Raw genomic sequence first — 22935 nt, forward strand, 5'->3', positions numbered from 1 at the left:
GCTGTTTCCAGGCTCTAAAGTGCAATTAGGGAGCCTGGGACCACTGCATCCTGTGTGGCTTGCTGGCAATAAATTGATGTAAAAAACAATTTAGAGAGTGTAAAAAAAAAAAAGTGAATTCTATTAGAAAAATAAATTAAAGCTCCCTATCTCCCCATGCTCATGCACAAATGTAAATGCGCACGTAGGTCTTGCACACATATGTAAATGGTGATTGTACAACACGTGAGGTATTGCTACAGACGTCAGCGTGAAAACACTAATTGTAGTGCCAGACCTCATTCTTAAGTCCCCTCTAAAGGTTTTTAAAGTATTGGTTATGAATAATTTAATGTACTGTAGTTTGTCACCAGTCCATTGGAATGTGGAATTTTAAAGTGATATGTTATCTACCTACTCTGCGTAACATCATTGTTTAATTTAAGTGCACCCAAAACAGTACACTCAATTGTTAGGTAAAATATAAAGTGTCATTTTTCCTGAAAATTTGTGTTTCATAAACCACTGCTCAAATATTGTGTGACATAAAATATACAACAACCCCCATTTTATTCTCCAGGGTCTTTGCTTTCAAAAAATATATATTGTGTATACTATATTTCCTATTGCAGAGGATACCTATAATTTTTATTAGTATCTCAGTGCAAACTTCTGGGAAAATCTGTGAGCCAATCACACATGCAGAAAATGACATTTCTAGGGAAGTCCTGTACATAAACTAAGTACAGAAGACTTCCAGTTTGGCATAAAATGACAGCAGCTGTGGGTTGAAAAGAAAACCAAAGGTAATTTTTATTAACCTTGAATTTAAATATTGAATGTGCAGCAATTCTAAATGAGATATATATATATATATACACAGTGCCTTGCGAAGGTATTCGCCCCCCTTGAACTTTGCGACCTTTTGCCACATTTCAGGCTTCAAACATAAAGATATAAAACTGTAATTTTTTGTGAAGACTCAACAAGTGGGACACAATCATGAAGTGGAACGAAATTTATTGGATATTTCAAACTTTGTTAACAAATAAAAAACTGAAAAATTGGGCGTGCAAAATTATTCAGCCCCTTTACTTTCAGTGCAGCAAACTCTCTCTAGAAGTTCAGTGAGGATCTCTGAATGATCCAATGTTGACCTAAATGACTAATGATGATAAATAGAATCCACCTGTGTGTAATCAAGTCTCTGTATAAATGCACCTGCACTGTGATAGTCTCAGAGGTTTGTTTAAAGCACAGAGAGCATCATGAGAACAAGGAACACACCAGGCAGGTCCGAGATACTGTTGTGGAGAAGTTTAAAGCCGGATTTGGATACAAAAAGATTTCCCAAGCTTTAAATATCCCAAGGAGCACTGTGCAAGCGATAATATTGAAATGGAAGGAGTATCAGACCACTGCAAATCTACGAAGACCTGGCCGTCCCTCTAAACTTTCAGCTCATACAAGGAGAAGACTGATCAGAGATGCAGCCAAGAGGCCCATGATCACTCTGGATGAACTGCAGAGATCTACAGCTGAGGTGGGAGACTCTGTCCATAGGACAACAATCAGTCGTATACAGCACAAATCTGGCCTTTATGGAAGAGGGGCAAGAAGAAAGCCATTTCTTAAAGATATCCATAAAAAGTGTCGTTTAAAGTTTGCCACAAGCCATCTGGGAGACACACCAAACATGTGGAAGAAGGTGCTCTGGTCAGATGAAACCAAAATGGAACTTTTTGGCAACAATGCAAAACGTTATGTTTGGTCTAAAAGCAACACAGCTCATCACTCTGAACACACCATCCCCATTGTCAAACATGGTGGTGGCAGCATCATGGTTTGGGCCTGCTTTTCTTCAGCAGGGACAGGGAAGATGGTTAAAATTGATGGGAAGATGGATGGAGCCAAATACAGGACCATTCTGGAAGAAAACCTGATGGAGTCTGCAAAAGACCTGAGACTGGGACGGAGATTTGTCTTCCAATAAGACAATGATCCAAAACATAAAGCAAAATCTACAATGGAATGGTTCACAAATAAACATATCCAGGTGTTAGAATGGCCAAGTCAAAGTCCAGACCTGAATCCAATCAAGAACTGAAAACTGCTGTTCACAAATGCTCTCCATCCAACCTCACTGAGCTCGAGCTGTTTTGCAAGGAGGAATGGGCAAAAATGTCAGTCTCTCGATGTGCAAAACTGATAAGAGACATACCCCAAGCGACTTACACCTGTAATCGCAACAAAAGGTGGCGCTACAAAGTATTAACTTAACCACTTAAGCCCCATCCCTATTTCGGACACTTTTTGTTTACAAGATAAAACCAGTATTTTTTCCTAGAAAACTACTTAGAACCCCTAAACATTATATATATTTTTTTAGCAAAGACTCTGGAGAATAAAATGTTGGTCATTGCAATATTTTTTGTCACGCGTTATTTGCGCAGCGGTCTTTAAAACGCCATTTTTTTGGAAAAATTTTGAAAAATCATATTTCACTGCATTTAAAAAATACTAAACAGTAAAGTTAGCCCATTTTTTGTATATTGTGAAAGATGATGTCACGCCAAATAAATAGATACCCAACATGTTACGGTTTAAAATTGCGCACACCCGTGGGATGGCGACAAACTACGGTCAATGGAGATCTCAATAGGCGACGCTTTAAATTATTTTTAACGGTTACCAGTTTAGAGTTAGAGTGTAGCTCTTTTTTTTAAAATTATTGCTCATGCTCTGGCGATCGTGGCGATACCTCACATGTGTGGTTTGAACAGCGATTTCATTCGCGGCTCAACTTCCGTATACATTTTTTTTTTGTGTGCGCGAGCTAATGATGACCGGGGCGGCTAAAATTTTTTTTTTTTTTCCTATTTATTTTATTTTTTGTAACTTTATTACAGGTTTTTTTTTAAAAAAAAAAATCTGATCACTTTTATTGCTGTCACAAGCAATGTAAACATCCCTTGTGACACCAATATGCAGTGACAGGTACTCTTTATGGAGGGATTGAGGGTCTAAAAGACCCTCGACCCCTCCACTACACTTCCATGTATGCAAAACGCGTTTTTGCATACAGCCGTTTTTTAAATTTGCAGCCTTTTGCAGCACAGTAACCCGGAAGTGACGTCATGGACACCGCCTCCGTGTTACGTCATCGGAGACCCGATCAAAGCTGTTTCCGGCTTTGATCGGGACTCCATCCAGCCGGCGGATGGGAGCCCCGAGCAAAGTCATGGAAGGTGGCGGGAGGGGGCGTCCCCTCCTGCTCACCCGGGTAACGATCGAGCGGCTCCCGAGCCGCATCGGTCGTTACTGACGGAAAGCCAACCGTCGGCTGTAAACCACGGTACCGGGATAGTGTCTCTAGCTAGAGGCATCATCCCGGTTTACCCCCGCAAAGTTTGCCGACGTAGTCCTACGTCACTTTGCGGTAAGTGGTTAAGGGGGCTGAATAATTTTGCACGCCCAATTTTTCAGTTTTTTATTTGTTAAAAAAGTTTAAAATATCCAATAAATTTCGTTCCACTTCATGATTGTGTCCCACTTGTTGATTCTTCACAAAAAATTACAGTTTTATATCTTTATGTTTGAAGCCTGAAATGTGGCAAAAGGTTGAAAAGTTCAAGGGGGCCGAATACTTTCGCAAGGCACTATATATATGTATATATATATATATATATATATATATATATATATATATATATTTTTTTTTTTTTTTTTCCACAAAGTTGTCATTGAAATTATATATTGCTCATGCATGCCATGGGTATATGAGGAATTACACCCCAAAATACATTCTGCTGCTTCTCCTGAGTATGGGAATACTCCATGTGTAAGACTTTTTGGCAGTCTAGCCGCATACAGGACCCCGAAAACCAATCACTGCCTTCAGGCTTTCTAAGGGCGTAAATTGTTGATTTCGCTCCTCCTCACCACCTATCACAGTTTTGGAGGCCATGAAATGCCAAAATAGCACAACCCCCCCAAATGACCCCTTTTCGGAAAGTAGACACCCTAAGCTGTTTTGCTGAGAGGCATGTTGAGTATTTTGCAGATCTCGCCTTTTGTCTCAAAGTTTTTAAAACTCAAAAAAAAAAAATAAAAAACACATTTACCTTTTCTTTCCTTTCCAAAACAAATACTCACCATGCCTCTTGCAAATACCTTGGGGTGTCTACTTTCCGAAAAGGGGTTATTTGGGGGGGTGGGGGGGTTTGCTATCTTGGCATTTCATGGCCTCTGAAACCGTGATAAGTAGTGAGGAATGAAAACAACAATTTACGCCCTTAGAAAGCCTGAAGGCGTTGATTGGTTTTTGGGGTCCTGTACGCGTTTAGACTGCCAAAAATACTCACATGTGGTATCCCTGTACCCAGAAGAAGCAGCAGACTGTATTTTGGGCTGTAATTTCACATACAGCCATGGTGTGTTTGAGCAATATATCATTTAAGTGACAACTTTATGTAAAGGAAAAAAAATAAAAAATAAAAATTTTTCTCTATCGTTCATTGACAGACGCAGCCCCATATTCTTCTTAACCATTGGGTTATGCTGCCCCCTACAGGAGTAGGACACTAGGCAGGAAAAAATGTTACCACGCCTATGGGGCAGTCCCTGAAGGCATACATCCAATCACTCTGCTATAGGATTCAGTTTTAGTCTAGTATACTAGACGTGTGTTATTTATTAAAATTAACCACTTAAGCGCCGGAAGATTTTACCCCCTTCCTGACCAGGGGGTATTTTGCGATTCGGCACTGCGTGACTTTAATGGACAATTGCGCGGTCTTGCGATGCTGTACCCAAATGAATTTGACGTCCTTTTTTCCCACAAACAGAGCTTTTTTTGGTGGTATTTGATCACCTGTGCGATTTTTTTTTTTTTTTTTTGATCATGCGCTATAAACAAAAAAAGAGCGACAATATTGCAAAAATAACAATATTTTTCACATTTTTTTTATATGAAATTCCCCCCCCCCCCCCCCAAAAAATGTAAAGATCACATTTTTTTTTAATTTTTGGCCAATTTGTTTTATACTACCTATGTTTGGTAAAAAAAATCACAATAAGCGTATTTTGATTGGTTTTCGCAAAAGTTATTGCGTTTACTAACTAAGGGAAAGATTTTTGTCATTTTTGTTGTTTTTTTTTTTTTTTTAACGCGTAATGGCGGCGATCTGCAATTTTTTTGCGGTACTGCGACATTGCGGTGGACAGATCGGACTCTTGACTGACATTTTTTACACTTTTGGGGGTACCAGTGGCATTACTACAGTAATCAGTGCTATACATATGCACTGTTACTGTAAAAATGACACTGGGAGGGAAGGGGTTAACTTTATTGGAGAGGGAAGGGTTAAGTGTGTCCCTAGGGGCGTGTTTCTAACTGTCATTGGATGTGGCTAGTGGTGTAACAGCACAGATCAACGGTCCTACATAGAAGGACCGAGTGATCTGTGCTTTTACACAGGGGAGAATGACAGGCGGCTTTGTTTACATTAGCCGCCTGCCTTTCTCCCTCTCTACCCGACGATCGCAAGTGACCGGCGGACATCGGGTCCGCCGGTCACACGTGCCGGCTTCGTCTGGTATGAGCGGGGGCGGGAGCGCGCCTCCGGAGGCGTGCGCTCGCCCCCTATTCGCTCCCAGGCTAGTGACGTACCGGTACGTCACTTTGCCTGGGAGGGGCTGACCGCCGCCGTATATAGTCGGGCGGCGGTCGGCAAGTGGTTAAATCATATATACTTTGAAAGAGCTAGCACAATTCAGAAAGACCTCTAGCTACTTTCTCAGTGCCAGCATTATTGAAGATCTACATACAGGCACACCACACTTTAGGATAATCTCAAAGGTTTTAACATGGAGGAACCCTTAAAATAACTTTGAGATCTCAGGGAAAACATGCTAATAGTTACTATATTAGCAGCTATAAGGATAAGAAAAAGGATTGTGGAGTATGTGTCATCTGGGGCTGCTCTATACAAGAACATCATTTTCAGAAACTAAATGAATAATAATAATGGCCAAAAGTAAATACAGACAGTGAAAACTGATCCCTTAAAATTGGTGGTCGATGTAGAAATGCCTGTTTATTTAGTCATTAGTATGATAGGACTCGTAACCTATTCATCCAAACACAGTATGACTGACCATGAGGAAGCATAGTGGTAATTTTAAAAGGAAAACAAAAAGTTTTTAAATGTATACTATATATAAAAAAATTTAAAAAACTATCAAAACAAATATACACCATTCAATGTGCATATGCATTTATGTCCATTTAAATGCGTGTCCATTTAGGTTAAGTGTTGGTGCACCAGTGATAATCTCCAGTGTGAGCCTTGAGCAAGTTTAACAACGTATACTTAAATCAGTGATATCATCATTAAATTCACAACATTGGATGCACCCCAGCTCCCCAGTGCTCAAATGCACCCACCGACTTTCAATACCTCTCAAGCTAATGATTGGCATTAGCACTTCTTCGAACAGATCCCCCTACAGGAAGGGACAGTGAACATTCCTTCCCAGGGTCAAAGAACACCTAATCCCGATCAGTATCAGAAGGTAGATCTACGAACACAGTGTGCCAGGGAGATAGAAAAAGGGGATGCCAGGCACGAAGAAGAATGCAGTGCATCCGGAAAGTATTCACAGCACTTTGTAGAATTTTGAGGAAAATAATGAGTTAAATACATTTTGTAACACAGGCTGTAACACAAAAAATAATTTGGAACAAACCGTACCCCATAATAACAATGTGAAAGACGTTTGAAATCTTTGCAAATGTATTAAAAATAAAAAATTAAAAAAATCACATGCAAGTATTCACAGCCTTTGCCATGACACTCAAAATTGAGCTCAGGTGAATCCTGTTTCCACTGATCATCCTTGAGATGTTTCTACAGCTTGATTGGAGTCCACCTGTGGTAAATTCAGTTGATTGGACATACTTTAGAAAGGCACACACCTGGCAGTATACTGTAAGGTCCCACAGTTAACAAGGCATGTCAGAGCACAAACCAAGCCATGACGTCCAAAGAATTGTCTGTAGACTTCTGAGACAGGATTGTATCGAGGCACAGATCTAGGGAAGGGTACAGACAAACTTCTGCAGCTTTGAAGGTCCAAATGAGCATAGTGATCAAAGTATATAAATAATGTGGTCGCTTTGATTATATATAAAATATATAAAAAAATAAGAAGTATAAAAGATCTCCTCCCTAATGTCAACTATTAAATCTTCTATTCCCACAAATATTCTAATGAAATTAAATTCCTATCTCCCAATGTAAAAATTACATTAAATACAAAAAGTCATATAAGGGCTCTTTCACACGGGCGTTCCGTATGTCCGTTTTTCATCCCATCCGTTTGCGGATGAAAAACTGACATAATGTATCTCTATGTAAATACGGATGTCATCGGATGATCATCCTCTGACATCCATTTTTTGTCAGTTCAGTTCAGTTCAGTTTTTTTGAACGGAGGAGAACCCTATTTTTTCTTCCTTTCAAAAAACGGAACTGAAGCAAAAACGGATGTCAGTGGTGTCATCCGCTGACATCCGTATTTACATAGACATGCATTATGTCAGTTTTTCATCCGCAAACGGATGGGATGAAAAACGGACATACGGACCGGATGACACAAGTGTCATCCGTGTCCGTTACAAAAAAAAAAAAGGACCTGATCGGGCAAAAAAAAAGGAACACCCGTGTGAAAGAGCCCTAAAGTGCAAAAAAGGCGATACTTCTTCCTTGACCACTAAAAAGATCATTGGTGTCAGAAATTGTTTAACCACTTGCCACTGCTCACTGTGCTGCTACTGCGGCAAAGTGGCTCATTAAGGTCTGGTGACGTAGACCTATGTCACCAGACTCTCCCCTCTCTCGGCGGCGCGCGCCCGCTGTATTCAGACACAGCAGGAGTCGGGCCACGGTAGGAGAGGAGGTGATCACCGCCGCTCTTCCCCGATCGTCGGGGATCGAGTGAGGAAATCCGCCCCGCTTGTGTAAACAAAGCGGGCGGATCTCCTCTGTGACAGATTACAGGATTCAGCATAGCTGAACCTGCGATCTGTGTCTGTGTCACACAACCCCTTCCTCCACACACGTCAGTAAGCATGAGATATACATTTAACCCCTTGAGCACCAATAAAGTTAACCCCTTCCCTGCCAGTGTCATTGTTACAGTAACAGTGCATATTTATAGCACTGATTACTGTAGTAATGTCACTGGTACCCCCAAAAGTGTCAAAAATGTCAATCAAGGGTCCGATCTGTCCGCCGCAATGTCGCAGTCCCGCAAAAAAAAATTGCAGATCGCCACCATTACTAGTAAAAAAAAAATAAACAATAAAAATGACAAATCCTTCCCGTAGTTAGTAAATGCAATAACTTTTGCGCAAACCAGTTAAAATACGCTTATTGTGATTTTTGTTTACCAAAAATATGTAGCAGAAAACAAATTGGCCTAAAATGTTAAAAAAAATTTTGATTTATAAATTTCTTTTGGGAATGTTATATATCAGAATGTAAAAAATGTTTTTTTTTTTTTCAAAATTGTCGCTGTTTTTTTCAAAAATTAAAAAGGTGATCAAATACCACCAAAAGAAAGCTCTATTTGTGGGGAAAAAAGGACATCAATTTAATTTGGGTACAGCGACACACAACCACGCAATTGTCCATTAAAGTAACGCAGTGCCGAATCGCAAAATATAGCCTGATCCGGAATGGGGTAAAATCTTCCGGTCTTAAAGCGGTTAAAAATACGCTCATTGAGAATTTTTTTGTCAAAGACATGTAGCTAAATACATTTTGGCCTAAATATATGACAAAAATTTAATATATTGGATATTTTTTAACTGTCAAAGTAGAAAATGTCAATTTTTTCGCAAACTTTTCGCTCTTTTTTTTTATTAATATCGCAAAAAATTAAAATCGCAGAGGTGATCAAATACCACCAAAAGAAAGCTCTGTTTCTGGGGAAAAAAGGAGGTAAATTTCGTTTGGGCACGGCGTTGCATGACCGTGCAATTGTCAGTTAAAGTCGCGCATTGCCAAGTTGCAAAAAGTGGCTTGGACGTTAAGCAGGAAAATCCTCCAGTGGTAAAGTGGTTAAGGAACCCCTAACAACATTTGTAGTAACCCTAGGTTTAGGCCCCTTTCACACATGCGGGCCTTTCAGATCCGCTTGTCAGTTTTTCAGGCAGATCTGAACGGATGCCCCATGCATCTCTATGGGGCAGCGAATGTCAGTGGAGACATGTCCGCTGACACCCGCTGCCACCCGATCCGATCCTGTCTGTCAAACCTGGACGGATGGAAACCCTATTTTCCATCCGTCTGGCGGATGGGATCGGATGAGAACGGACAGGCGGTCCATTCTCATCCGATTCCCCCATAGAGGACAGCGAGGACCTGACAGCTCCGTCTCTGCACACAGCGGAGACGGAGCTGCCATCCACCTGCTCAGCGGGGGATCAGCGGATCGATCCCGCTGAGAAAAACGGAGTCCGCCGACGGAACCGACAGTGTGAAAGGGGCCTTAAACTGAACCCTGCTTGAGAATGGCTGCTCTAGGAGAAGATCTGTCAGCACTAAGATGTATGCATCAAAAAGAAACACATACACTATGAAGCACCAAGAATGTTTTAGACAATAGCTTATACGTGTAGCACTTTCTGCTTACATCACAGCACCCTGTAATAATAAACATAAATTAAGAGCTGTGAATGATGTGGGCTGGCTCTGTGGCATATGTACATTTATTTGTACTGGTTGGCAGGCTGTGGCTACCATAGCTATAGTCCAGTGGAATGAGGCAATATTACAGGAAAATGTTACAGTTCTGGCATCTGAGGTAAGGAAGGAGTTCTTGCCTTCTCTTTTAGATCCTGCACTAGAGACTTGCCAGGGCACGTTTTCATATTAAATAATATTACATGATTTTTTTTTGATTTTTTTTTTTACTTAATCGTAATTAATACTGTCCCAATCCACAATTAACAGTTAACCTTCTTGTTTCCCATGGGGCGGTGGAGTAGGTAGAATGTAAGGTCTCCCCTAACTTTCTGCCTCTCACTCCTGGGCACAGTAAGTATCGAAAGAGCTGGTTCCTTTTGCCATCTGGCACTGGTGTTTTGGTAGGTTTTTCAAAGCATAATGCTGAAGGTCAAGGGGTGGGTATCAGTATAGCAAGGGCTGTATGCTCACGTTCATCTTGCCTTGGGGATACCAGCCATTTGACATATCCAGTTAGAGTTGTACAGGAAGAGGGTTGATGCTAGTGGTGGACATGCTGCGTATGAGGAGGTAAGAACTGCAGATTATACTAGGAGTGCAGCAGGTCCATATAGAGAAAGGTAGCCTGAAAGAGGAGTGACAGGTAGGTAAGTGCAGCAAAGTGTAGGGGGCTGTGTAAGAGACTGTGATTTAACCACTTTACCACCGGAGGATTTTGCTGTCTTACGTCCAGGCCACTTTTTGCGAATCGGCGCTGTGCGACTTTAACTGACAATTGCGCGGTCGTGCGACGCTGTACCCAAACAAAATTTAAGTCCTTTTTTTCCCCACAAATAGAGCTTTCTTTTGGTGGTATTTGATCACCTGTGCGATTTTTTTCTTTTTGCGCTATAAACAAAAAAAGAGCGTTTATTTTGAAAAAATAATATTTTTAACATTTTTTATATGAAATTCCCCCCCAAAAAAATGTAAAAATCTATTTTTTTTAAAATTTTTGGCCAATTTGTTTTCTGCTACCTATGTTTGGTAAAAAAAAAATCACAATAAGCGTATTTTGATTGGTTTGCGCAAAAGGTATTGCGTTTACTAACTAAGGGAAAGATTTCTGTCATTTTTGGTGTTTTTTTTTTTTTAACGAGTAATGGCGGTGATCTGCGATTTTTTTTTTTTTTTTTTTTTTTTTGCGGGACTGCGACATTGCGGCGGACAGATCGGACCCTTGACTGACATTTTTGACACTTTTGGGGGTACCAGTGACATTACTGCAGTAATCAGTGCTATAAATATTCACTGTTACTGGGAGGGAGGGGTTAATGTATGCCTGGTGCTTACTGATGTGTGGGGGGGGGAGGTGACTGAGTGAGTCAGGGACAGATCGGATGTTCAGCTATGCTGAACACTCCGATCTGTCACTCCCTGTCACTTGGGAGATCCGCCCGCTCTGTTTACACAGGCGGGCGGATATCCAAACTAGATTCCCCGACGATCTGGGAAGAGCAGCGGCGATCGCTGCCGCTCCTCCCCTGGCCCGACTCCCGCTGTGAATGAAAACAGCGGGAGCACGCCTCCAGCGGCGTGCGAGCCACGCCTACAGGGGGACGAGTCCAGCGATGTAGGTCTACGTCGCTGGACGATAACGAGCCACTGTGCCGCAGTAGAGGCACAGTGAGCGGACGTAAAGTGGTTAAAGCACATGTTACCCCAACACTTCCTATTCCTGATATGTGCCTGCTGTGCCATGTACTTGTATGAGAAGATATCTTGTTCTCTTTGTATTGCTTCCTTTATGTGAAATCCCTGATGTTCCTGTCAGCCCCTCTGCTTTCCTGTTAAAAACTGACCACACTAAGCAGGAGAGCACACTATGGTCAGTTCTCTAGCTATGCTGGGAAATCCGTATGCTCTCAAATGATCACACTTGTCCTGGCATGCCCCTGCTGCACAGCTGTTCACTGGGAAGCTCAGTGTGCTGCTGTTTCTCCTCCCCCCAGCTGTTATGTTGCTTAGAACAGAGGGAATGTGATCACTTCTAAAAATGGGAAAAAAGTTATTTACAATGTTTTTTCTATGTCTATACACAAATATTTTGCTTTTCATTTCTATTTTAAACCGAATGGGTTGTTTTACAAGGTGATCGTTTACAATAACTTTAAATTCCTACTCCAAATTTGCATCCACCACCTCTTAGCGCATACTGGCACAAAAAAGTCTTATGTACAATAGTTAAACTTTATTTTATGTAGTTAAGGTAGCTTCTCAAAGCGCTTTATAAAGATAACGCAAGAAAAAACACAGGATAAAACAAAAGAAAAAGGGACAATTACATGAAAGCTTGGGTAAAGAAAAAAGTTTTTAGATTTGATTTGAATGCGTTTAGAGAAGATGAGTCTCTAATGTTCTTTGGAAGTGCATTTCAGAGTTTTGGAGCATAGCAGCAGAAGGCTCTGTCTCCCATCGAGTGTAGGTGAGTAGGGGGGAAACACAGAAGACCGGAATTTGAAGAGCAGAGGTTACGAGGGGGGGAGTAAGTTGATATAAGTTTACACAGATAATGGGGTGCCAACCCATGAAGAGCTATACTTCTAGGTGAGCAAGAGGATCTTGAAGTCTATTCAAAACCTGACCGGTAGCCAGTACAAGGACTCCAGATAGGGGTAGTATGGTCATTTGTACCAGACCTAGTCAGGATTCTGGCTGCAGAATTTCGTACATATTGTAGTCTATTAAACCACTTAAGGTTCGCCCTATAGCAGTTTTACTGCTACAGGGCGGCACCTCTTTGCCAGGTCACGTATATATACTCTTCTGGGTAGGGGATGCGCATGTGTGTGTAATCACAGTATAGTAAAACACTGTTAACCCTTTGATCCCCCCTGATGTTAACCCCTTCCAAGTCAGTGTCATTAGCGACAGTGCATATTTTTCAGCAATGATCACTGTATTAGTGTCACTGGTCTCCAAAAAGTGTCAGAATGTCCACCGCATTCTGACACTAGACCTTTTGCGTAAACCAATCAATATACACTTATTGGGATTTTTTTTTTTTACCAAAAAAGGTAGCAGAATACACATTGGCCTAAATTTATGAAGAAAATTAGATTTTTTTCAATAATGTTATTGAATAGGTAATCAAATACCACCAAATGAAAGCTCTATTTTTGGTAAAAAATTAAAAAGGTTATACATTTTATTTGGGTACAGCGCCGCACGACCGCGCAATTTTCAGTTAAAGTATTGTAGTGCCTTATTGCAAAAATTGGCCTGGTCATGTCAGAGGGTAAAGCTCCTGGAGGTCAAGTGGTTAATAGTGGTTTTAGATACACCAGCGAGTAGAGCATTGCAGTAGCCAAGTCGGGAGAACACAAATGTATGGATCGGCTTTTCAGCTACAGTGCATCTGAACAATGTTTTGTGGAAAAAACATTTTCTGACAACATTTTGTACATGTGGATCAAAGGTTAAGCTTGCATCAAATATCACTCCTAGATTCTTCAATTTAGACTGAAGCTCAAGTGTAGTGCTTTCCATAGATAAGCTATTAGGACTGGCCTTCATAATTAATTGGGCATGCCAATAAGTACTTCAGCCTTGTCACAGTTTGATTGATGGAAATTATGGGCCATCCAAGTTTTTACTTATATCACAAATACAGTTAGATAGGAGAGAAACAGCCAAAGTAGAATCCGGTTTAGTGTGAATGTATATCTGAGTGTCGTCAGCATAGAAGTAATAATTGAGCCCATGGGATCTAAGCAGTTGGCCAAGTGTAAATGCTAAAAAGTAAAGGACCCAAGATTGAGCCCTGAGGGCCACCGAACTTGAATGGACCAACTTCAGACTGAAATCCGCCAAGAGAAACAAAGTGACAGCGATTAGTAAGATATGACTTTATCCATTTCAGAGCCAATTCTGAGACTCCAAATGTGGTTTCAAGTCGGGAGAGAAAAGGATTGTGATCTACAGTATCAAAGGCAGAACTAAGATCCAGTAGAATAAGAATAGTTAGTGAGCCAGAATCAGAAGCTAACAGAAAGTCGTTAGTGACTTTGACCAAGGCAGTTTCTGTCTTTAGCCAGATCTAGTGGTGTTCCATGTTCTCTCCGCCCTCTTCTTCCACCAGTAGCTGTATACCTGTTTGCACAGTTGGCAAACATATCTGCCATCAACACACAGGCATTTACCACACACGTTGGAAAGGTTTAACAGTTTATGTGGAAAGAAAGCAGAAAACTGGCCAAGAATACGTTCTAACCTTTGTTACTCTTGACACAGTGGGACAAAAAAATCTAAAAGCAGTGGTCAATACTAGTTCTATTTTTGTAATACGATTTTCTTACTGAAAACAATAATTGGGACACCAGCATACAAAATGAATCATTCTCTTTCTCCTTGTTCTTTATAGAGATGTGATCTTTGCCCGCATAAAGAGGGGGCGCTTAAGAGAACGGACAATGGAGGTAAGTTAAGAGACAAGGTATTTATGGTGGCCTACCATCATATAAAGAGTAAAAGCATTATATACGGTAGTAGTTAAACATTCTGGCTTAAAAGTTAAGTTCACCTTTTTTTTGTAAATTTTAGCTTCCCTTTGTAATAATATACCGTTAATGTTGCAGAAAAGAAAAAGCTTTCTATATATTTTAGGTCAAGGCATAACCTCAGCCTCCAGCTTGTTTCATAAAAAAGTTAATGATTTCCTGATATGTAGATTTAGGACATGAAAACTGCTAAGACACAGGAAGTAATTCACCGGCTGACCTCATTGGCACACACCCTGTACCTTCCCTCCCCCTCCAGGCGATTGATCCAAGAGATCTCACTCATCTCTGTACTCAAACACAGGCAGGAGTATAGAAAACAGAAGTCTGTCCTGAAAGTCTGTAAAGCTCACTATACAATATACAATCTGTTTGTACAATCTCCTTTATATCTACCATCAACTATGTAGTACAAGGGCCTGCCTGATTGATACAGGGTGATTGGATAGACAGGTTTGTCCTTCTATTATATCGTTTATACTTATCCGCTCTTTGCAATGGAATTGCACATAGCGACCCCGAACCTCCTCTTCTCCAGTCCCCTTAAGGCACTCCTTTGGTGGCACACCTGCAGGTTTGATTCCGAGCCCCGCTGCCTGTGTCTATTGGCATCCCGGCTTCCTCTTCACTGGCTTTGATTGACAGTAGCAACATAAAAAATGTTTAGGTTTTAGAACCACTTTAAACCCAAACTGTAAAGATCTCTAATGGACTCCTATTTGATCTGTTAAATATACCATTGAAAGACAAATAGACTGCACTTTGCAAGTGTCGTTTTACTAATTTCCCCAGAGCTTAGTGCAGTGAAGCCCCGCTGATTTCCATCATCTAACCTTGTGCAAGGAAAAATGCAATGTCTCTATCGTTCATTGACAGATGCAGCTCCATATTCTTCTTAATCATTGGGTTATGCTGCCCCCTACAGGAGTAGGACACTAGGCAGGAAAAAACTTTACCATGCCTATGGGGCAGTCCCTGAAATCATACACCCACTCACTCTATAGGATTCAGTTTGTTTCTGCCTAGTTTAGGAGTAGGACCTAGTTCCTGACTGGGACTTTGGTCTTAGCTTGTTTGTTTATTTTAAAGGGAACCTTTGTTAAAATTAAAATTTTTTAGCTAGTTATGTTCCTGAGAGAACTGCAATGAACAGCATGACTGGGTTTCGGACTGGATATCCTAGATCCTTAAGGTCTCCCAGTCTGGCCAGCGAGAGTGTGCAGGTTATAGCCTCGCCACGACAGAGCCCCAATGGACGGGGGCTGGCCCGCGAGTGAAAGACCTCGCCGGGACGCACACAACCTGGTTCGGCCTGAGTCACAGCATGCCCCCTGGCCATCAGCACCCAACCCTGAGTGGAAAAGTAGTCTGTCCGGAGTGGCGCCCACCTGATTGTCGTTGGTATGGTGAGTAGTGTCTCCCCATAGCTCTTGCGGTCTTGGGGTGGACTTGGGCCCCTCCTTGGGATGGTCAGACCTTTGTGTTCCCTTCCATTTCCCCCAGCCCCTCTAACAGTCACGGTGTTCTTTTGGCCCCAACCTACCCCCACGCCCCCCCTGGGGTTAGATAGGAGCTGCCTTTGCCACTTGCTCCAGTAACGGGGGATGGATGAGGTTGTTGCTGACTGGGCTGTCCGGATCGCACATGGGGGCCTTGAGCAAGTTCCCAGCCCCCTGGGGGTTAGTGACTGAGGAAGGGATGTCCTTTGGGCTCCCTGCGCTGGTTATAGGCTTTGGGGGGAGCGGATGTTTCTTCATCTGCGGGTCTGCGCCTCACGTGGCTGGATCGGTGGCGGACTGTCCGGGTACCTGACCAAGCCGACCGAGTGCCTGACCGAGCTGACCGAGATGAAGTGCCTGACCAAGCTGGTTTGCCTCACGCAGCCGGATCAGTCCAAAAATTGAGGCCGCGACTTGCGGCTGACAGATCTGGCTGTCTGAGTGACTGACCAAGCTATCCGGGCGACTGACCAGGCTTTCCAAGCTCCTAACCGAGCTGTCTGAGCTGCTGATCAAGCTGACAGAGCTGACTGTGGACTCGTGACCGGATCGGGCCCTCTTCCCCTTTATAGGGGGCTATGTCCTTTTATGTTCTTTATAGTGGGCGACCGTTAGGTCTACTAGGGGTTCTTTTGTGGAACTTTAGCTGGCGTCTCCTTGTGGGACTGTGTTCGGTGACCTCCCCTGCTTGTTATGTTCGTTCTCAGGGTGAGCTTAGCATATAGCGACTCTACTGGGTCTGCGTCCACGCACTTCGAGGGCTCTGCGGTAAGGATGACTCCTTTTTTACTGCACAGGAAAATTTTAACATGGGGGGGGGCGCCGGTCCCCTCGGGGCCTGCAGATCCCCTAAAAGCAGCAAAGGTGCTTCCTTTTCCCGCCTACTGTGACAAAATTGTCGCGAGTCAGTGGAATTGTTCTAAACGCAATAATGGTGTGTCTAGAAAGCTGGTCTGCGGACCAGGCTTCTAAAAAGGCTCTATCAGATGTCCTCTTTACCGGGGACCGCCTATTTGGGTCTTTGTTGGATGAACTGCTCAAAGGGCTCACAGGTGGAAAGAGTACTCTTCTTCCTCTATCCGCTAAGGGCAAGTCACCACTTAACTCAGCCTCTGCGAGGGTTACATGCATAGTTTGTGAGGTTGAAAAAAGACATCAGTCCATCCAGTTCAACCTATGATGTGTGTGTGTGTTTGATGTTAACCGTACATTGTATACCCCCTTATGTTGTGGTCTTTAAGGTGCCCATCTAATAGTTTTTTTGACGCTATCGATGCTCCCTGTTGATACTACTGCTTGTGGAAGAGAATTCCACATCCTTACTGCTCTGACAGTAAAGAACCCCTTACGTATTTTAAGGTTAAACGGTTTTTCCTCTAGTTTTAGTGAGTGGTTACGTGTCTTATTGTATTCCCTTTCTCTGAAAAGTTTGTTCCTTATGCTAGGGTCATCACCAGTACAGTATTTGCACATTGAAATCATATCCCCCCCTCAAGTGTCTCTTTTTCCAGAGAGAATAAGTTCAATGCCTGTAGTCTTTCCTCATAGCTGATGTCCTCCATTCCCCTAATTATTTTTGTTGCCCTTCTCTGGACTTTCTCCAGCACATCCTTCCTGAGGACTGGTGCCCAGAACTGGATGGAATACTCCAGATGTGGCTGGACCAGAGTCTTGTAGAGTGGGAGAATAATCTCTTTATTTCTGGAGTGAATCCCCTTTTTTATACATGCCAGTATTTTTTTGGCTTTGCTTGCAGCGGCTTGGCATTGCATGCCATTGCCAAGCTTGTTGTCCACTAGAACCCCCAGGTCCTTTTCCATCTTAGATTCACCCAGAGGTCCCCCCCCAGTAAGTAGCTTGCTTTCGTGTTTCTGGCGCCCAAGTGCATTACTTTACTTTTTTCAACATTAAACCTCATCTGCCATGTAGTTGCCCACCCCATTATTTTGTTCAGGTCTGCTTGTAAAGTTTCCACATCCTGCATTGAAGATATTGGTATGCTTAGTTTAGTATCATCCACAAATACTGAGATTGTGCTAGATATCCCCTCCTCTAGGTCGTTTATGCATAAATTAAACAGGATTGGTCCAAGGACAGAACCTTGGGGGACCCCACTTTCCACACCCGCCCAATCTACTCCCCATTTATCACCACCCTCTGGACTCTCCCCAGGAGCCAGTTCTCTATCCAGGTACTCACCCTATGGTCCATACCTACGTACCTTAGTTTGTACAGTAAGCGTTTGTTGGGAACTGTGTCAAATGGCTTTGCAAAGTCCAGATACACCACATCCACAGGCTTTCCTTTGTCTATATGGCAACTCACCTCATCTTAGAAGGTTAATAGATTGGTCTGGCAAGAACGATTTTTCATGAATCCATGCTGATTACTACTAATAATACCGCTCTAAATACTAAAGTCTTGTATGTAGTCTCTTAACATCCCCTCCAAAATCTTGCAGACTCCTGATTTTAGGCTGACCGGCCTATAGTTACCCGGGACATATCTAGGCCCTTTTTTAAGTATTGGTACCACGTTGGCTTTTATCCAATCAGCTAGCACCATACCCCTATGTAGACTATCCATAAAGATCAAGAATAATGGTCTGGCTATCACCTGGCTGAGCTCTTTAAGAACCCTTGGGTGCAAGCCATCCGGTCCCGGTGATTTATTTATGTTAAGTTTTTCTCTAGTTTAGTTCCAAGTTCTAAGCTTTTTGGAGACTTCCTCTCAGGGAAGATCCGTTGTCTCAAGGGCCGATCTTCCAACCTGCTTTACCGTCACTGGCTTTAACGGCATGGCTGTTGAAAGCCAGGTGTTGAAGGATAGGGGTTTTTCTGACTCAGTGATTGCTACACTGTTGAAGGCTAGAAAATCTACCTCCAGTAAGATTTATCATCGTACGTGGAAATTGTACATCTCATTGTGTGAATTGATTAAGGTGCATCCATGCTCCTTTTCAGTGGCTAGGATATTGGCTTTCCTCCAAAGAGGGGTTTAGCAGCGGTTGGCCTTGGGTAGTATTACAGGCCAGGTGTTGGCTTTGGTGGGGTTTTTTCAATGCCCTTTAGCTAAGCATTCTTTAATTCCCACTTTTATCCAGGGAGTTCGTCATGTGGCTCTTCCGATACAGTCCCTGTTCTTACATTGGTACTGTCTGTTCTTCAAAAACCTCCCTTTGAAAACTTAGGGAGATTCCTCAGCTTACACTGTTACAGAAGGTAGCCTTTTTGGTGGCTATTACCTCTGCTGCAGAGTGTCTGAATTGGCGGCGCTGTCCTGCTGTTCTCCTTCTCCGGTGGTCCACAGAGATTAAGTGGTACTTCGACCCAGTCGTTTTCTTCCTAAGGTGGTTTCTGATTTCCATTGAATGAAGACATTGTGCTGCCTTAACTCTGTCCTAAGCCCAAACATGTTACCTGGTTCATAATAACAAGTGTAGGGCGCTGATAAAATATATAAGGTGTGTAGTGTAAACCAAAACACTTATTTTTAGTTGAGGTACAATCAATAAGCACACATTAAAAATAAAATTAAATATGTATAGTGATATTTTTGTGATAAAGTGCCAGTGCTCAAAGTAATATTAATTATAAAACTTTTTAATATAAATAAATTATCACTTATAGTGCCAGTACTTTATATTGTGCTTAATATACTAAAATTATAAATAAGAACCAATAAAACACATAAGTGCGATGCTGGGTAAAATTTTTTTTTTTTTTTCCTTTTATAAACTGTTACTCAAGCATGAGATAATAGTGACATAAAGTGATACCGTGCTGGTGTGTATTAAAGTGACTAGGAGCAATCAATTCAATTTTTGGTGGTTTAAAATGTGCAAAGTGTGCCACGATTGGGCTTATTAGTCCATATAGTGATTCCCGTGGTGAATAATCAATTCTTCAGGAGTGCATCAGATATTGGATATCCCAACGTGCGGTCCTGTGGGCATAGTGCTGTTAAAATATATGCTCACCAGAAGGATGCGGGTCACACAGTCCCTGCAGGCGTTTTTTACAATGTGTGGATAGGGTAAACTCTTTTCCTCCTTCCTCGCTATTTCTCCAGGGATCATGGACTTAGGGCTCACTTTTAGGGCTTCAAGGGGTTAGAAATGCTCTCTCCAGCAGTAATCTCCAATAGTGGGATTTCTAAATGTATGTCTCAGTATGGGGAGCATAGGAGACAGGAAGCCAATATAGTGTAATACCGTTTATTTTGCAAATGTAAAAATACATAAAAAATGGGTGCTTACATTAAAAAGGGCTTTCCAAGCACTTATAAGAAGGCTCTGTTTTTTTATATGAATGCCTCTGGAGTTGCTCCTCGATCCGTATCCTCCCAGGGCTTCACAATGGCTGGTGGTGTCTTCTAATAGCAGCGTGCGTTCCGCCTTGCGTTCCACCACTAACAGGAAGTGACGTCGTAGGTCAGACGATCAAGGTAAGACCACAATGCATTTCGCGATCGTTCGCGTCATCAGGAAGCCCCGGTTCACACTGATGCGAGTGCGGGGTTCGCATGTAATGTCGGAGCGCACTGCTCCTTCATTACATGCGATCGGCTGTGCGGTGCGAGTTTAACCATACACTTTGTATGGCTAAATTCGCACCCGCACCCGCAGCAAACTCGCACAGGACCCTTTTTTGCAGCCGCATCAGGATCGGATCGCACAGCGGTTCACACTTGTGCGATCCGATCCTGTGCGAACTGCAAGATCGCACTGCGATATGCAATCAAACTGGGGGTGTCGTTAAGATTACATTGACACCCCCAGCGTATCGCATATGGCAGTGTGAACTGCCGGGGGTGCGTGTGCGATGCGGGAACAGGCTGCGGATTCGCAGCCTTCCCGCATCGCATAAGTGTGAACCGGACCGAAGTCTCAAAATAAACGGTATTACTTAATATAGTATTGGCTTCCTGTCTCCTATGCTCCCCATACTGAGACATACATTTAGAAATCCCACTATTGGAGATTACTGCTGGAGAGAGCATTCCTAACCCCTTGAAGACCTAAAAGTGAGCCCTAAGTCCATGATCCCTGGAGAAATAGTGAGGAAGGAGGAAAAGAGTTGTACCCTATCCACATTCCACACATTGTAAAAAACGCCTGCAGGGTCTGTGTGAACTGCATCCTTCTGGTGAGCATATATTTTAACAGCACTATGCCCACAGGACCGCACATTGGGATATCCAATATCTGATGCACTCCTGAAGAATTGGGAATCACTATATGGACTAATAAGCCCAATCGTGGCACACTTTGCACATTTTAAACCACCAAAAATGTAATTGATTGCTCCTAGTCACTTTAATACACACCAGCACGGTATCACTTTATGTCACTATTATCTCACGCTTGAGTAACAGTTTATGGGAAAAAATTTTTTTTTACCCAGCATCGCACTTATGTGTTTTATTGGTTCTTATTTATAATTTTAGTATATTAAGCACAATATAAAGCACTGGCACTATTAGTGATAATTTATTTATATTAAAAAGTTTTATAATTAATATTACTTTGAGCACTGGCACTTTATCACAAAAATATCACTATACATATTTAATTGTGAATATTTTTCATTGTGATTATTTTTAATGTGTGCTTATTGATTGTACCTCATCTAAAAATAAATGTTTTGGATTACACTACACACCTTATATATTTTATCAGCGCCCTACACTTGTTATTATATTTTATTTTAATTGTGTATACTTTTAAAATTTTGAGGCAGCAGATAAAAATACCTTCCAGAAAATCTACCTCATTTATAACTGAGCGCCTTCACCCATCTTTTAATGTTACCTGGTTCGCTAATGGCGCTTTTCCACTGCATGGAACCGTACCGGTTCGGCACCCTTTTGTGCTTTTCCACTGCTGGTACCGCATGGTATAGGGTCGGAACGGTTCGGTACGGTACGGTATAGGTTTGCTTTTCCACTGCATGGAACCGAACGGTACAGTACGGTACGGCCCAGAAAAAACAGTACCTACTCGATTGTGGTTCCAACAGGTACCAAACTGGTACCATATCCCACAATCCTTTGCATGCAGTCACTACTAGCCACTGATTGGTCAGAGAATCCCACCCACCCCGTTGTTATCCCACCCACTTAACTTTAGTACTGCTTTAGTGGAAAAGCAAACCTATACCGTACCGTACCGAACTGTTCCAACCCTATACCATGCGGTACCAGCAGTGGAAAAGCAAACCAGGCCAAGCAGGGCCGAGTAGAGCCGAGCCGGTACTAGCCGGTACTTGCAGTGGAAAAGTGCCATAAGTTAAGCCTTTGGGGAATTATGTTCTTTCTCTGCGTTGTTTTCCGACCCCTCATGCAAATGCTGCTTTGGGAAGTCCCAATGGTTAAGAAGAATATGGAGCTGCATCTGTCGATGAACGATAGAGAAAACTGGATTTTTGACTTACTGTAAAGTCCTTTTGTCTGAAGTACATTGACAGATGCAGCACCCGCCCCTCTGTTTCTGAGTGGGTTGGAGTTTTTTTACTTCTGACACTGCTTGCAACAAAACGGAATCCTATAGCAGAGTGACTGGGTATATGCCTTCATTGACTTCCCCATAGGCGTGGTAAAGTTTTTTCCTGTCCTACTCCTGTAGGGGGCAGCATAACCCAATGGTTAAGAAGAATATGGGGCTGTGTCTGTCAGAGAAAAGGATTTTACGGTAAGTCAAAAATCCATTTTTTTTTATATTTTCTTTGCGCCTAACTGGGTATTCTTTACAAAGTGAAACTTCACCACTTTCACTAAGCTCTCGGGAAAATGAGTGCAACTGCACTTGCAAAGTGCACAGACTTTTTAGTGTTAGTGAGCACTTCTCCTTTGCCGAGATAATCCCTCCACCTCTCAAGAGATAGCATGATTATTGCACAGGTGTGCCTTCAGCTGGCCACAATAAAGGCCACTCTAAAATGTGCAGTTTTATTGTATTGGGGGGGGGGGGGGGGGTCGGGTTCGCAAACCAGTCAGTATCTGGTGTGACCACCATTTTCCTCACGCAGTGCAACCCATCTCCTTTGCATAGAGTTGATCAGGTTGTTGATTGTGGCCTGTGGAATGTTGGCCCACTCCTCTTCTATGGCTGTGCGAAGTTGCTGGATATTGGCAGGACCTGGTGCACGCTGTCGTATACGCCGA

The 22935-nt window shown here is 42.4% G+C and overlaps 1 protein-coding gene across 1 annotated transcript in view; it reads left to right on the plus strand.

Annotated features, from left to right (window-relative positions):
• The window catches only part of MLLT6 (MLLT6, PHD finger containing), a 320203-nt gene that overhangs the window by 45840 nt on the left and 251428 nt on the right, over positions 1 to 22935 (plus strand). The window contains exon 3 of the mRNA XM_082272078.1: positions 14137 to 14191. Coding sequence (XP_082128204.1) covers positions 14137 to 14191 — 55 coding nt within the window. The remainder of the gene's footprint in view (positions 1 to 14136; positions 14192 to 22935) is intronic.

The sequence above is a fragment of the Pelophylax lessonae genome (assembly GCF_965119305.1).
Source record: "Pelophylax lessonae genome assembly, chromosome: 11".
In the NCBI taxonomy this organism is placed as follows: domain Eukaryota; kingdom Metazoa; phylum Chordata; class Amphibia; order Anura; family Ranidae; genus Pelophylax; species Pelophylax lessonae.